General features: G+C 60.0%; 1 protein-coding gene across 1 annotated transcript in view; it reads left to right on the top strand.

Moving 5' to 3' along the window:
- Nucleotides 1-9,069: 9,069 nt before the first annotated feature.
- Nucleotides 9,070-15,874, top strand: part of TRIM8 (tripartite motif containing 8) — a 30,482-nt gene continuing 23,677 nt past the window's right edge. Inside the window, exons 1-2 of the mRNA XM_075154922.1 lie at nucleotides 9,070-10,265; nucleotides 10,555-11,212. Coding sequence (XP_075011023.1) covers nucleotides 10,643-11,212 — 570 coding nt within the window. The 5' untranslated portion in view covers nucleotides 9,070-10,265; nucleotides 10,555-10,642. The remainder of the gene's footprint in view (nucleotides 10,266-10,554; nucleotides 11,213-15,874) is intronic.

Consider the following 15,874-nt stretch of genomic DNA (forward strand, 5'->3'; position numbering starts at 1 on the left):
AAGCCTCCCAGCACACCCCGCCGCGCAGGACCTGACACATTAACACCCCGCGCTCCTGGGGGCCCCTCGGCCAAGCCGTAACCGGAGAGGGGCTGGGCTGGTCCCGCTGCCTCTCCCCGCGTGGGACGAGCACCCCCTGCCCCACAGCCGAGCCTCGGGGACAGCCGGGAGCCGGCGAGCATCCTCACCCTGCTGCAAACCACAGCCTCACCATCCGGCACGGGATGCCGGGACCTGGCAGGGGTGGGAGAGGCACCGTAGGGAAGCCCCACACTCCCTTTCCAGGAGCCCGCAGTGTGCCTGAAAGCTCCCGCTTCTCCAAATAGCTCCCAGAGCAACTGGTCCTGCTGTTGGGCAGAGTTTGCATTGGAGAAAAAAATCGCCCTCTCTTGCCCCGACACCTCATTGCTCACGCTAATTGAAGCAGCCCACGAGACAGCCCACGGCAGCACGGCCAGCACGGCCTCAATGCGGGCTCTGTCCCCTCGGTCCCCCCACCGCTCACCTGCGGCAGGGATGCGCTGGCTGCGGGTGTGCCCCAACCAGCAGCCATTGCCGCAGCAGCTTTCCAAAAAAGCGTAGTTCAGGTTCAGTTTTGTTTTTCCAAGGAGAAAAGTATTTTTAATGCTCTTTCCCATCATTCACATTTCCTCAGACTTTCCACACTCCGGCCACAAATGACCCTGGAGGGCAGCGAGTGAGGCTGCCCCGTGCTGGAGATGGTCCTGCCGCAGGAGATGGGGTACCCGCTCCGGAGGGGCTGGGGAACAGGGAGCAAAGGGAAAAACACGGTTAGATACTAAAAAATCTCCAGGAGTGTCCGAGGCCAAGGCGACCAGGGAGACCCAGCTTCTGGATCATCCCTGTCTGCTTAATGCACAAATCCCTTCTCTGGCTGTTAAAAACACTGGAGTGAATGCAGGGCCGCAGCACCTCGTACTCCCCGCTTGCTTTTTGAACAGGAAAATTATCTGAAGCATTTGGCAAAAGGGGAAAAATAAAGGCAAAAAGGGCTCAGAAGGGGGGGCCGGCCGGGCACGTGGCGGGGAGCGTCCCCGGGGGCACGGGGCGGCGTGGCAGCCTGCCCGGCCCCGGTACAGGCAGCCGAACAATAACGCGAGGCGTCGGGAACACGCTCAGCGTTGGGAATCCCAGTCCTTGCCTTAAAAGGAGATTTCGGGGGACGCTTTTATTGGAAAATTGTTTTCTGATTATTCAGCTTATTGAGAGTTTTATTTCATGATTTGCAACATGACGCGAGGGGGGCTTCAGCTGCGCACGAACAGCGACGGCCAAGGATATTTCCGTGGATTTCCAGGCCAGAAGAGCCCATTAAATCATCCCGTTTGACCTCCCGTTTTCACAGGCCAGAGAATTTCACCCAATTCCTCTTGCACTGAGCCCAATAACTTGTGTTTTTGATTCAAGCAGGCGGTCCAGGACGACGTCCTGTCTCGACTCGAGGACTTCAAGAGACAAAGAATCCACCACCAACTTCCCTCGCTTGTTTGTCCTGGTGGCAAAAAAACCCCCCGCACCCGTGAGAGCAACACCCTGCTGCCGACTTATTTCTGATGAGAATGCATCCCACTTGCTTCGAACCTTTTTCGGATGAAGGGGGATGCCCTCGTCGCCCCTCGGCCGGCTCCTCCCACGCAGGTGTGCTTTCTGAGCCGCACGGATTAATACAGATAAATAGCGGGATCCCTCCCGGTCTGCTGTTAGCAAGCAGCTCAAGAGTTAATAAACTTCGAACAGATGTGACCAACATGTCAAGACACGAGAAGTACGTGGTATGGATGTTTATAAGTACATCGACAGAAGGCATTCATAAAAGGTTATAAACCGTGGTAATAAGCAACCCATCAACTTGTTTGGACTCTAACACTTGATTAACCATTTATTAAAGGGTGCAGTAATCATTTATAAGCCATAAGTGGGACCGAACGTAAAGTACGACTCTTTTTATGTTAATAGATGCCTCAAGAATTTCCTCTCCCTCCGTGCCGTGTTTTGGGTGGTTAAAGGCTAACCCTGGCCGCCGGGCGCCCCGGCTCCTCCTTTGTGGCATGCATGGGCTGGATTCACACCCGGAGCCTCGTGGAGGGGGCGCGGGTGCCCCCACCCCAGGCTTGGCACTGCCCCAGGTTTTGCTCGTGGAGGGCCCTGGGTTTATTTTGGCCGGGCTCTGGGTGACCTCCGCCAGCGCCTGAGCATCCCTCCGGAGACCCCGGGAGCGACCTGCCCGGTGGGTTCGGGGCTGCCCTGGCAGCAGAGAGGGACAGGCAGAGAGGCGTTTGCTGCCCGGCGGTTCCCTCAGGGAGGGCTGCCCACGCAGAGCCCGGCGGCAGTGGAGGGCAGTGGGCAGAGCGGGAAGCCTGGCAGCTCCCCGGGGAAAGGAGGGCCGCCGGTGGCTGTGCAGGCGGGAGGAGCTTGGACACTTCTCCCAGGCTTTCCTGGCACAGCCCAGCACCGGCCCCGCTGCCCACGGGCTCCCATCGGACCCCAAGGCTGCACAGGGACAGTGAGCACCAAGTGCTGAGCTGAGCAGGGGGGATCAGGGACCAGGGATTTCAGAGGGGTTAAAATTGCCTGCCCCGAGTCCCTGGGGCCCTGGGGTGCCTGGGGGAAGGAGCAGAGCACAGGGAGAGCTGGGAACCCGCTCCCTGCATCCCCCTGCATCCCCCTGCATCCCCCTGCATCCCCCTGCACAGGAGTCAATCCAAGCCCCAGGCTGCTGACGCACCGGGATGGGACCGAAACACCTCTGACGGGAAGGCAGCTTCATCCTTCTGTCAACAGGACCCTCCTTTTTTGTTTGCCATCACACTCCTCCTACCCCAGGCAGACTGTGTTTTCCTTCCTGGTATCTTAACGAGACCTAAACCCATAATTGCTCCCATTACACAACCAGCAGTGACAGTTTATTAGCAATGCTTCCTGACCTAATTTACACCGATATCCTCGATATCCTCGTGCTTCTCCCTTCACTGTGGGCAAACAGACCTTTAAGATTTTGGAGAGGAAGGAGAGCCCCTGCCCTCCCCCTGCCTCAGTTTCCCCTGGCTGCACCGAGCTGGGGCTCAGCGGACTCGGGGGCTGCAGGTTTGGGGGTCGCACGGGGCACGGCGGCAGCGGATGCTCTGCCCTTCAAAGGAAAGCTCGGTAGCTGCCTGGCGGGGGGCTCTTCAGCATGCGTGTGGCGCTGGGTCATTTGGCTGCAGCCAGCTTTTTATTGCAGGGAGCATGCAGAAAAGGAAGAGGAAGGCTGAGAAATTGCTCCAGAGTGAAGATTGCAAAGGTTACACCTCGGCCCGGGCAGGGACCGCAGGGGCCTTCTGGTGGGAGGGTGGCTGAACCAGACTGCAGATGGGAAGGGAGGTGGTGGGATCGTACTCTGCTCCCACCCTCCGTCTCCCACGATCGGACCTGGGGCCGGCAGCACTGCGTCCCCAAGCTCATCGCCGGGCTGGCAGCGCTGAGGAGCTCTGGCTTTCCCCCAGGGAGATGCCCAGCTCTGGTGCGGGAGGCTGTGCCAGAGCTTGATGCACCGGGGAAAGGGCTGGTGCGGAGGGAGAAATGGGGCTTCTGGGAGCCACAGGTCTGGGGTGGAGGGATGCTGCTTTCTCCAAGGTGGGAAATACCCCAAAAAGTGATTTTTCTACCTGTGGCACAGCCTAGGCTCAGGGCAGCGCCAGCCCAGCTGGAGCTGTGGGGAGGGATTTGCTCCCGGCATCACCTTCCCCTGCCCCAGACCTGCAGCGGGAGACACGGTACCCCCAAGCAGACCCACCACGCTGGGGTCTGCCAGCGTTTGCTAGCATCCCTTCCCAACCCCATTAAGATGAATGAGTTACTTTTAACCCCAGCCAGTACATTTTTCAGGGTACAGTGGTGAGGCTGCCCCAGAGCCCTGCTGAGGAATAAGAAATGCCAGGCGAACCCCAGGGCTGGCGGCTCCCTCAGATGCTCACACCATCCATCCCCTGTCAAAGGCTGCCCGCTGGCCGCCCGCCTCCGGCAGCACCTCTCCGACTGGCAGCAGAGGGTAAAATTAGACCGAGCTGCATTTTTTTTCCCCTCGGCCGCCCAGCAAACTTTTACAGCTCTTCTGCCGGGTCCCGTCCCCTCTCGGGGGAAGCAGCCGCCCCAGCGGGGGGAAGAGCGGAGGAGCCCGTCTGGCCGCCAGTCTCCCTCGTGCTCAAAAAAAAGAAAAAAGGAAAATGGTGCTGGGATTTTTGTTTGGTTGGGTTTTTTTTTTTTTTTTTTATATATATATGGAGGTTTTGTGGCTTTGACGCAGTTTCCTGAAAATCCTGCCTCATCCTGCCAGGGGCTGAGCAAATGCACATCCCAGCCCTCGGCGGTGGGGGAGAGAAGGAGGAGAAGCCAGGGAGGGAGAGAAGAAAGCCTTTGCCAAACTGGCCTGACCAGAATGTGACACAAGAGCAGGAAATGAGTCACGCCGGCAGGGCAGCTGCTCCCAGGCATTCGCATAGAAAGAAACCCCACCAGGCAGGGAACCGCACCGGCCCTCGTCCCGGCTCCCCACGCTCCAGCCCCGCAGCTGCCGGGCCCGCTGCCGCGCTCGCCAGCACCCATCGGCACCCCGAGGCCGGCCAGGGCAGCGAGCCCCGGAGCATCACCCCTGTCCCACGACTGGCTGTGCGACCCCGGATTTGGCCGTTCAATTCCAGATTGGGTTGCTCCACTCTGGATTTGCCCCGGGCCAAAGTGGAGCTCCCCTCCATCACCCTCCCTGGGCCAGCCCTCAATATTTGCTGTGCCCCATGCTTTAGGTTGGGGGAGGAAGGGAGAAAGCCCAGCATTTTTGCCCCAAGAGGAGCCCCCGTTGCGCATCCATTGCACAAGGGCAAAGCTCTCCCGAGGGGCTGACAAGGGCCTCACCATCCCTGCATCCAGCACACTGTCCCAGCCCTGTTCCCGGCTGCCGGTGTCGGATGTGGGTGTCACTGGATCCCAACGCTTGGGTGCTTGGGGCAGGCAACCTGCTTTGTGTGCTGCGGGGACCAGGCTGCACACCCGGCTCCTGGTCCCTGCGTCCCTAATTGCAGAGGACGGGAGGTTTCCCCTGCAGATGCACCACGCACGCGCATGTGCATCTTTCCCCAGCAGGTACTGGGCTGCGAGGATGCCGCAGTGGGCAGGTGACAGTGTGGGATGGACAAGTGTGACACCACAGCGGGGACATGCGTGGGATGGCCGGGCACAAGCGGTGCAGATCGGCGGCGTGCGGTGGGCTGGGGCAGGGGGTGACTGGCCGTGGGGACCTATGTCGTGCCTCCTCCGTGGGGTTGTTTCCCTCCTCCTCCACCCCAGCTGGGAACAGGACGGCCAGAAGCAGACGGATTTAGTGCTGCAAACCACGGTATTGTCACCCTGCAAGTTCCTTAAATCCTTAAACCCAGTCTTAAAACTTCAGTGAAAGCCTTCAATGCGTTAATCACACAGAGCAGGGTGGGGGGAGCTTTCTCCATCACACTAAGCCACCTCAGCGGGCTCATGCGGAAGGGGGGCAGAAGGGCGGTGATGGCTTCTCTCTGGCTGGTTAATTGAGTTATAAACAACCCAAGAAGCACATCACTTTGTATTACTTTTGGAGGGCTCAAGGCTTGTGGGGAAGGCGCGGGGCTGGGTGCCAGAGCTGCCAGGAGCGTCCCAGGGAACAGGGTGGCGGCGGGGAGGGAAGCTGTCACTTTAACAGCTGACTGCTCCGTAAATCTGTGCGAACACCCTCCCTCTCCCATCAGCTCAGTAGGGTCCGCAGCCCTAAATAGCAAACAGAGTTTCTGTACGTCTGCGGGCTGGTTAAACATCGCTTGAGTCTGTGTGGGAAAGCAGAGGCAAGTCTTCGACGCAAGCTGCCAGGCATGGCCACGCTCGTCCCCTGCCCGCAGTGACGAAGGCGCCTGGGCTCTGTGGACCAGCCAGTGCATCCCTGCTTCCCTCTGTACCGGGCGATGCTCTGCTGGCCCTTCGTGGGTACCCGCAGCCCAAAGCCATTAGTAATAACTGGGGCCTCAGCAGAGATGCTGATACTTTACTGGGGGGATGGGGGACTGGTGGGAGCGGTGGTCTCTCCAGGGCAGGGCTAAGGGCTGCCAAAGTGAGACTGCTGGTGAAGGGGAAGGATGGCCCGGCGGCGGCTGGGAAAACCAGGGCTTGGTAAGGTTGAGGGATGCACACCAGGACTCAGCTAAAAACCGTCTTGGCGTGGGCAGTGGCACCCCTGGGGCCAGATCCTGGTGGAGGGGAGCGCAAAGCGCAGGCAGGCTTTCTGCAGCTCCCGCCGGCTGGTGTCGGTCAGTCACCCAGCGCGGGCAGGAGGGTGTTTGGGAGCTGTGTGGGCAGGGGGGTTCCCTGCCTACAGCCCCCCCAGGCAGGTCCTGCTGGCTGTGGAAAGGTTGCGATGCCCAGCCTGGCTTCGGGGGCTCCCCTTGCCAAGGGGGCTTCTCTGGACTGGTCAGGGAGATGACATCATCTGGACATGGGTGTGACGACAGCAGGGCCAGCGCTGGCCCTGGGGCAGCAGGATTCCCAGCCGAGAGCAGGACGCATCTTTGGCTCAGCCCCATCCCATCCGCTTTCCGCTTCTAAACCCTGCTAAATACCAGCCGGCTCCCCCAGCCCACCCGCAGCCGAGGGCACCGGGCGCCCCGAGCAGCCCCTGCAGAGAGCCGTGCCCTGCGCGGGGTGTGGGAAGGGCGGCTGTCACCGGGGGCTGCCCGGTACTGCCTGTGTTTATAAAGAAGTGAGAGTCATGAATAGTTTTGCGCTGACTTTTCGAGGAGAGGTTTGCCTCTGCACGGGCTCGGCCGGCCGACAGCGGCTCTGACGCACCCCGCGCCTCCCTGCCCAGCTCCCGCCGGTCCCGGCCGCCGGATGGCTTGTAAAACCCCGGAGGAGATGTACAGCCCGCGGGCTTCAAGGCCTGGCAGAGGAATTACACGGCAAACCGCTCCCTTTGCAGGAATCCGCGCTCGAGCCCCGGGAGCCGTGGGCTGGGTGTGCGGGGATGGAGGGTGCAGCCGGGGGGTGATACAGGGTGAGCCCCTCTCCTGGGGTGGCCCGGCTGTGGGCTTTCCCAGGCAGGGATCGGCCAGCCAAGCCCAGAAATAGGTTTTATCATGGCAAAGAGGCTGTGGGAGCCTCACCCAGAAATGAGAGGTGAGCGAGACGTCCCGAGCCAGCCCGGGCACTGCACACTGGCTACAGCCCCATCAGCTTTGTGGGGTGCGCTGAGGTATGACGCTGTTATTATTTGTTATTATTCATTATTTTTTGCCCTGGGGCAGCACTTTGGGACTGGGGTGTGCTGGGCGTAATGCAGATGGCAGGTAGAGGTGTTCCCCAATGTCCCATCAAAGCATGAATTGAGAGGGGAAAGATGGAGGCAGGGAAATGGGATGGGGGATCCCAAATCTAGACCAACTGAAGATAGCTGGTACCCATCACTCTGGCTCCTTATTGGGGTGTCTCTTGGCAAGACTCACCTGTGCACAGGGGGGTCCCATAAAGGAAAGCGTGGAAAGACCTGGATCACCCCCACCTTGGTGTGCTGTAGGATGCTCATCCCTCTAGCAGGCAGCCGGCTGCCCCAGGTGGCCCATGGCGCTGGGGCTATAGGGTGCTATAGTAGACGCTACCGGGTGGTGTCTCTGGATGGTTCGGTCCGTGGCTTTGAGGCTGCGATAGGGGAACTCCTGCAAAATCCCTCCCAGAGGCAAACTGCCATCAGCGAGCGTCACGCAGGGGCAAGGTTGGGGCCACATCCTGAAGCCACCGTCTGAGCCTTTGCCCCCTTGTCACTCTACCATAAACCTGACTGTGCACCCTGAGCAGTTTTTTTCTCCAAATACTCCGGTTTGAAACCATTTGTGACCCCCTTGCTAGTGGGAAATGGATTTACACCAGTAACGTGCTTTATTCCCAGCGGCCCGGCCCATTTGGCAGGGGTTGGATATACAGTGTCCCGTGAAAAGCTGCGGAAACATTTGGTGGGAGAGCTGTTAACAGAGACACCTCTGTGCCCCGACCCTGGTGGGAGGTGCTGGGGCTGGTGGTGTTGGAAAGACCCCGTGGGACAAATGGCGGTTACTCTGCACAGGGAGGAAATGCACCTGAAATGGTCCCATGCAAAGTAACAGCCCAGTCAGGGGGGAGCCGAGAGGGTGTAGGAGGTTCCAGAGGGCACTTCTGGTACCCAGGGCCAGCTGTGGCCCAGATGTGAGCTGGTTCCCGGGCAACTGGCCCCTTTTTAGGGATTGGCACCCTGAGCCACCCTGGCTCCTGGCCGCATAGGGATGCTGGTGGCCAGGCAGGGTGGCCCTACCGCTGATGCAGTGGCCAGCAGGGACATCCCAGCTGGGGACAAGCCTGGGCTTCTCGGAGGCTGGGCTACAGCCGCCGGGACAGCCGTCGCGCCGGGCGAGGACTGAGCAGCGCCGAGCACAGAGGTGGGCCCCACAGCCACCGTGTCCGCTTTAAGGCGGTGCGGTCTCTGGGCGGGGCGAGGCGGGGGCGGTCCCCCGTGACGCGCGGTGGGCGGGGGCGCGGGCGGGGCGGGGCCGGTCCCGCCGCAGCGCAGCGCAGCGCCGCGCCGCGCAGCTCCGAGGCGGCAGCGGCGGCAGCGGCCGGCGGGACCCACCGGCTCCGGCGCCTCCGCTCCGCTCCGCTCCCCCCACCCCGACCAGCTCCCGAGCGGGGCGGCCCCTCGGCGCGCCGGGGCGGGGCGCGCCCGCCTCCCTCCCCCCCCGGTCGATATATCCCGCGCGACCGCCGCCCCCATGGCCGCCCCGGCCGCCACCCGCCGCCGCCCCGGCCCCCCGCGCCGGGGCTGAGCCCGGCCGCCTCCGAGGCGCCGCCCCCCTCCCCCCCCCTCCCCCCCCCCCGCGCCGAGGAGATCCGCTGCGGGGAGCCGCGCACCCCCCGCTCTTCGTCCCCCCGGGCGGCGGGAGGAAGGCCGGGGCGTGGGGCTCCGGCGGGCGGGCGGGCGGCGCCCTGGGCGAGCCCAAGATGGCTGGAGGCGGCGGCGGCGGCGGCGGGGGCAGGCGCGGGGGGCTCTGCTGAGCGGCCCCGTCGGGACGGGACGGCTCGGCTCGGCTCAGGCTCAGGCTCGGCTCGCCCCGCGGCCCCGCAGCCGCAGCCCCTCCGCAGAGCCCCGCCGCGCGGGCGGGGGAGGCAGCGGGAGCGGTTTTGTTCCGGTGACTTTAATTTTTTTTTAAATACCTTTTTTTTTTAAAAATTTTATTTTATTTTTAATACGCCTCCGGTCTCCGTTCTCCAGCAGGGCAGCTCAAAATGGCTGAGAGCTGACTCGGCTCTCCCGGAACCGCACGCTTCGGCCGGCTCCTCCCGGCTGCCCGCCGCCTCGCCCCTTCCCGGCGGGGCCGGACCGGGGAAGGCGCGCCGGGCGAAGGCGCTCCGCGGGCGGCTCGGACACCCGTCCCTCTGCCCCGCGCCCCGCGACCCCCGGCTCCGTCGCATTGTTGCCGTCGGGGGGCTGCGTCCCCCCGGCCGGCCATGAGACCGGGCTAGATCGGACCCCCCCCCCTCGGCGGCCGCCTTTTTCCCCCCAGCCCCGGTGGGAGTCAGCAGGTTGATTTGGGGCCCGCGGGGTCTAGATCCCCCCCTTGGCAAAGCCCACCCTCTCTCCCATCCCTCTCCGGGAGCGTTGGAGGAGACTGGGAGGGCTGCGCTGGGCTGGGGTTTGCTCTGAATGACCGAGCTCTCCCATTCAAGACCTCGCAATCTCGAAGCAAGCGAGAGGGTTTTTTTTTTCTTCTCCTTTTTTTTTTTCTGTCTTGTCTTTTTTTTTTTTTCCCCTTCCTTTTTTTCTTTGCTGCTCGGCCGGGTTAGAAGCGAATCTCGGGGGCCGCGAAGAGAATTCGTTTTTTCGCCATCGTCATCATCGCTATTATTATTCTTTTTTTTTTTTTTTTTAATCTTCCTCCTTTTCCCATTTTGGATCTTAACCCTTTGATCTGTTTCCTTTAAAAGACTCTGATTCCCAACTCCCATCAGGGGGAGAGGGAGGAGAAATACAGGGGAGAAAAAAAGCCCTGAGCGAGTCCGTGCTCTCAGCTGTTAGCCAGGTTGGTGGGGGACAAAAGTCCCTTTAAAATATTGAATGTCAGTTGCAAACCTAAGAAAAGAAAAATCCGATCCGGAGCGCTAAATTTAGGAGCTTTATATGGAACTTGGACTCTGCTGCTGGATTTTGTATGGATTTTTTTCAACCTTTGGTAAGTTTCGATTCACCTTCTGGGGTAAAAAGAAACAAATGGCTTTTAGGGGTGGTTAAGACTTTGGGCTGTAAATCCTACAAATATCACGTTGGGGTTTTTTAACCGTTTGTGTTGATTTTTTTAACGAAGCGACAGGGACGTTGCGTTTTCTCGCTGGTGATTCCTAGAGCGCTGCTCTGTGGTTTATTTTATCCCCGATTTTAAAATCTGCTGCGGTTTATTATTTATCGCGCGTGCCGCGGGGAGGGGGGAGCCCAGCCGTTCACCCCCAGGCTTCCCGTTGCAGGGAGGACAGACCCCAGCGTCCGCCCCTAGACCGCACTGAGCGACCGAAGCGGGTGGGGGGGAAACGTCGCCAGAGGCTGCCGGCAGAGATGGCTGAGAATTGGAAGAACTGCTTCGAAGAGGAGCTCATCTGCCCCATTTGCCTGCACGTCTTCGTGGAGCCGGTCCAGCTGCCCTGCAAGCACAACTTCTGCCGGGGCTGCATCGGGGAGGCGTGGGCCAAGGAGTCGGGCTTGGTGCGGTGCCCGGAGTGCAACCAGGCCTACAACCAGAAGCCCAACCTGGAGAAGAACCTGAAGCTCACCAACATCGTGGAGAAGTTCAACTCCCTCAACCTGGAGAAGCCCCCCTCCGTCTTGCACTGCGTCTTTTGCCGCCGGGGCCCGCCGCTGCCGGCCCAGAAGATCTGTTTGCGGTGCGAGGCCCCGTGTTGCCAGTCCCACGTCCAGACCCACCTGCAGCAACCCTCCACGGCCCGGGGCCATCTCCTGGTGGAGGCGGACGACGTGCGGGCCTGGAGCTGCCCCCAGCACAACGCCTACCGCCTGTACCACTGCGAGGCCGAGCAGGTGGCCGTCTGCCAGTTCTGCTGCTACTACAGCGGGGCCCACCAGGGACACTCGGTCTGCGACGTGGAGATCCGCCGCAATGAGATCAGGGTAAGTCGGACCTTCGTGGAGACGTGGGTTTGTCCAGCCCAGGGGGACTGCTGCTCTCCCTGGCCGCCCTCTTCCCTCCCGTGTTTGTTCCCCAAAGGCCTGTGTTTGTGTAGGGCCTACACAATATCCACCCCGGTGCTGTTTGTACTCCGCCCGGTCCCCCGGTGGCGGACATGTTAGGTGGCCGCTCCAGCCGAGCAGTGACGGAGTCAGTGGGCGCCGGGGGGGCTCCCCGGGGAAGGGGGGTCCACGCCAGGAGGCCTTCGGAGCGGTGCAGCCGTAGGACCTGCGGCCGCTTGCGTCTGGGCTGCGTGGGGAAGGGTCGAGGTCCTGGGCCCGGGGGGTTTGGAGGGGTCGTCTCCCTGGTTCCTGCTGGGGTACGCAGCCGTTTGGGGGAAGGCAGAGCAGCCGCCTGCGTCCGAGGTCGAGTCGCCCCGAAATCGGGCTCTCCGGGGGGACAAAGCGGCAGCAGACACGGACCCCGTCCATTGTAAGGCCTGTGAATGTCAAACTGCCGGCTCTTCCCACCGCCTCCCGCCGGGGCTGGCGGCCGCCATCCCCTTCCCCCCGGCGCCGGGAGAGCTTCGTGTCAGAGACCCATGGCTTCTCGCTGGCGGGCATTCGCGCTTGGGGTTTGGCCAAATAATGGGTTTTTTATTAGGGGGCACAGGGCTTCCCCCCCTCCCTAAAGCAGCATGGGGCGTAGCACTGGATTCGAGGGAAAGCAAGTCTGTATTTTGCTCGTGGCCAGACCATCTGGCGGGAGCTTTCACCCCCGGCTCCCCACCCCGAAGTTCGCGGTGGGCATTTAACAGCCCTGCGGGCAGCCCTGCCGTGACCCCAGCACCACCTTCCCCCCCTCCTGGGGCTGCCTCTCTGCTCCCCCTCCGACCCTTCGAAAGAGGCCCGGCGCTTGTCCGCCGAATAAATATTTAACAATGAATTGAATGGTGATTACTGTAAAATGGGGATGATTTCCTGTGTATTTTAATGTTGCCAAAATGAGTCACCATTTAGCAATTAAAAAAAAAAAAAGTCATAAATAAAAATTGCAGTATAATTACTTTCCAATTGGATGGCCAGGCCTGGGAGGGGGGGTGGCTCTGTGCAGAGAGGAGCCAGCCTGAGCTCACAGGAAGGCTATTTTCCTCTCCAGGTTTTTTGGGGGAAAACCAGAGACCTCCACGGAGGTGCCAGCAGCTCCGCCACACGCACTGGAAGGGGAAAGACCCAGCCAGGCTTTTGGAGAAGCGCTTTTCTGCTTCTATTTATAGGGAGTCATTTTGGTCTCCCTCTGCCAGGGTGGGGAGCTACCCCGGGAGGGCTGCGCGGGGCTGGGATGGGGCTCGCGTGTGCATTTCCCGGGAGCCTTAGCCAGGGACCAAAACTATTTTTCCAGGTCCTTTTCCAGGACACTTTGATCTCATCTATTCCCGCTCTTGCTGCGTGGTTTTTTTTTGTTATTGCTGCCGTTGTTATGGCTGGATGTTCGCTACTCCTTGCGGATGCACGCTGCTAATGACCTGGCAGAAAGCTGCCACCGGCTAGGCTGGATTTTGGCTCTGGCTTGAAATTTTAGGATATGTGGCCAGACACTGAATGTGTCGGATGGCTGTATCGTAGAGCCGCAGACTTATTTTGTGACCTTGGCCAAATCCCTCGGTACCTCCATTGCCGCGTTATCTTAATTTCCTTTCTCTGCGATGATAAGCTTGTCTCTTCCCGCTGGGCGCGTGGCTCAGTTGGGTGCTCGGAGGCCAGGGCAATGGAGGACAGCCCAAATGGGGGACGGCATGCCCAAAGGATCCCCCCTGCAGTTGAAGCAGTTCCTCCATGAACCGGCTGGAGTAGGGAAGAGCCCCCGGGAAAAACACCCGGCAGGTTGCCGGCCCTGGCTGTGTGGCCTTGGGCCAGTCTCTGGCTGAAAGCCGCCTCTCGCCAGTCGGCAAGGAAGGCGGCCGCCTCGGCTCCCGAATTAGGGTGCGTGTGCTCAGCTGGTGACGGCTTCCTGCCTGCGGGAGCCAGGCCCGGGATTCCTGGCTGCTTGCTCACCCTGCGGCGGTGAGCCGCTCTTGGAGCATCCTGGGGAGGGAGGGCTGGGGCTGGGGGGTGGGTGAGTAATGCCGGGCTTGGGAGGTCCGGGGGAGGCCCTGTCGTGAGAGGTTTGTTCCATGCATGGCTCGCGTTCGGGAAGCCGTTAATTGAGAAATGAGTCAAAGTTTGGAGGCTTGGAGCCCTGTCCTTGGTGCAGGGGACTTGCGAGTTGGCGGGGTGCGACATCGACTCGGTGTGGCAGGGGTGGCCCCCATAGCCCAGAGGAGGAACGGGAGCCTGCTCCTCATAAACTCACCTTTTTTAGCATTTATTACTCTGGCTCTGCTGCCGGCCCACCTTGGAGGGCATCTTACCTCTGATTACAGGCTGATTTGAAGGGGAAAAGGGGCTCAAAACTCTCTGGGGACAGCACCAGCACTTTCTCAGCGGGCAGCTGGGGCAAGAGAGCTGGTGCTGGGCGGAAGAGGCCGGAGGCGGGTGTCTGCAGGGGGAAAGAGGGTGTCTGTGGAGGGCTGGCTTGAAGCGGAGGCGCGTGCTTGGTGGGTTTGGGGGAAGGGGGCCGCTTGGCATTAGGTGCTGCACAAACCCGCAGAGCCCTGGCTCAAAATTGGTTGAACTCCGCAGTGCAACCGTACTACAAACAGTAAATAAAATATGTGGTTAATCTTTCTTTCGTGGGCGTATAAAGCGCTTACCTCCCCTTCCCCCCTGTGAGATGTTTTCTCCTTTGTTTCCTGTTTTTGTAGTGCTTAAAGAGGAGAGAGGAAAAAAAAGCCAACAACCCACCCTCTTTTTTTTGCTTCTTGTCGTTTTGTTTGTGTCAAGGTCTCAAAATGAAACATTTTTTCTTCCATCTTTGCCTTTGCTGCCCCAGCCACGTGCCTCCCGCCTGCACGGGGGAACCTGCCGTCTCCCCGGCACAGGGCAACCTGCTTCCAGGGTTGAAAAAGAAAGTTGCTCTAGCATGAGGTTGATGTGTTGCTTATTTTTTTTTTTTTCATCTTAAAAAGGGGAAAAATACATTGCTGGGATTAGAGCACAGGTCAGAAGGCAGCAGCCAAAGAAAGGGACTCACTTGCGGAGTATTACCGTGTTTGCCCCATCTTTGTGTGGGACACGGTTGATTGAGGCCAGGTACATCAGAGCTTGCTTGGGGATGTCCCAGCTGCCTGATCTCAGCTGCAGGTGCCACCAGTGGGAAGGGACTTGGGTAGAGGCTCTGCTCCTGCTTCCGAATTCAGGGGATGGAGGTAGATTTCCCTCTGACCTAGCTTGCAGCGCATTTTTGGGAAATTGGGAGAAAATCCCTCCACGTTCTGAAGATCTCCGGTGACTTTGAACAGTAAGAGGGAGGAAGCGCATTGTGGTGCTGAGACCTGTGGGAAAACATTGGAGATCCTTCTGCAGGCATGTAGGAGCAGCGCCCATTTGGCAAATCCAGGGGGACAGACAGGGACTGGGCTGCTGGGCCCGTCTGCTCCTCGGTGGGTTTGGACTTTCTTTCTTGGCAGCCCCCCAGATAAGCCCCGCTCAGGTGCTTTCTAAAGCGTGGGAGAGAGGAGAGGTGAGCACTTGGGAGGAGCACAGAAGAGATGAATCCCAACTCTGTACCAGAAACTCTGGTCCTTTGCCAGCGTTGGCCACCAGCCCCAGTGCAGAGGTGGCCCGTGTGCTTTTCCTACCTGCCCCAGCTGCTTGCTTCTGCAGTTCAAAAGCTCTAGGTCACTAGAGGGAAAATGCCACCAGCTTTTTTTTGCTAGTTGGCCCTGACACCAGAGATACCTTCCTGTTTGAAATGAGTCCCATGTCGCTCCCATCTGTGCCGGGGACATTTTGCTGGGACCTAGGGAGCCCCGGTGCTGGGGAGGCTGGGGTCGGCTCCACTGCCAGGCTCCTGACGTGAGCTGCTGTAGGTTGTTTTACACTGAAACAGGTTTGGTAACTTGTGATGGGCTGGATTTTTACAGGCTTACTTATTTTCCAGATGACTTGTTTATGAGGAGTGCGGCACGCAGCTCACTGGAGGCATTGTGAGTGCAAGTGCCCCAGTGCTCGAGCGTTAATTTAGCTCTCATGACTGTAGGTGGTGTGGGCTGGTGCCTGGCAGGCGTTCCCCATGGCACCCTTTGAACATACGTGGTCCACAGACAACTTTGGCAGTAGGCCCTGTGAAGCTGGAGATGTGCAGGTTCTCCCTGCGCCCTCCATCTGAGCCTCCACCAGCACCCCACAGCTGAACCGCCAGCCCAACCCAGGGGTTAGGTCAGCCTAACCCAGGTCTCTCCCTCCCCTGGCTTTGCCCATGCCCTGGTTCCTGCCCAGGGACCTTGAGAGTCCAGCGCCAGGCTCCTGAATGTGACTGATCATTGTGCCCTGGGATGCTGTCAGTTGGTCAAGCTGCCGTGATGAGTAATGACTTCTTGGGCCTTGGGCAGTCACAGAAATCCCAGCACCCACCTAGCCTCGCTTTCTAGCTCCACGCCGTTCACCACCATCCATCTGTCAAGCTTTGCTGCGCTGTGTTGTCAGGGGCAGCGGGGATTTCGGTTCAACCGATAGCAGCCTGTGCTGCCCTAGAGAGGTCTTGGCGGGGGGGTGGTGCTGAGC

Source organism: Calonectris borealis, chromosome 7, assembly GCF_964195595.1.
Source record: "Calonectris borealis chromosome 7, bCalBor7.hap1.2, whole genome shotgun sequence".
Classification (NCBI taxonomy): domain Eukaryota; kingdom Metazoa; phylum Chordata; class Aves; order Procellariiformes; family Procellariidae; genus Calonectris; species Calonectris borealis.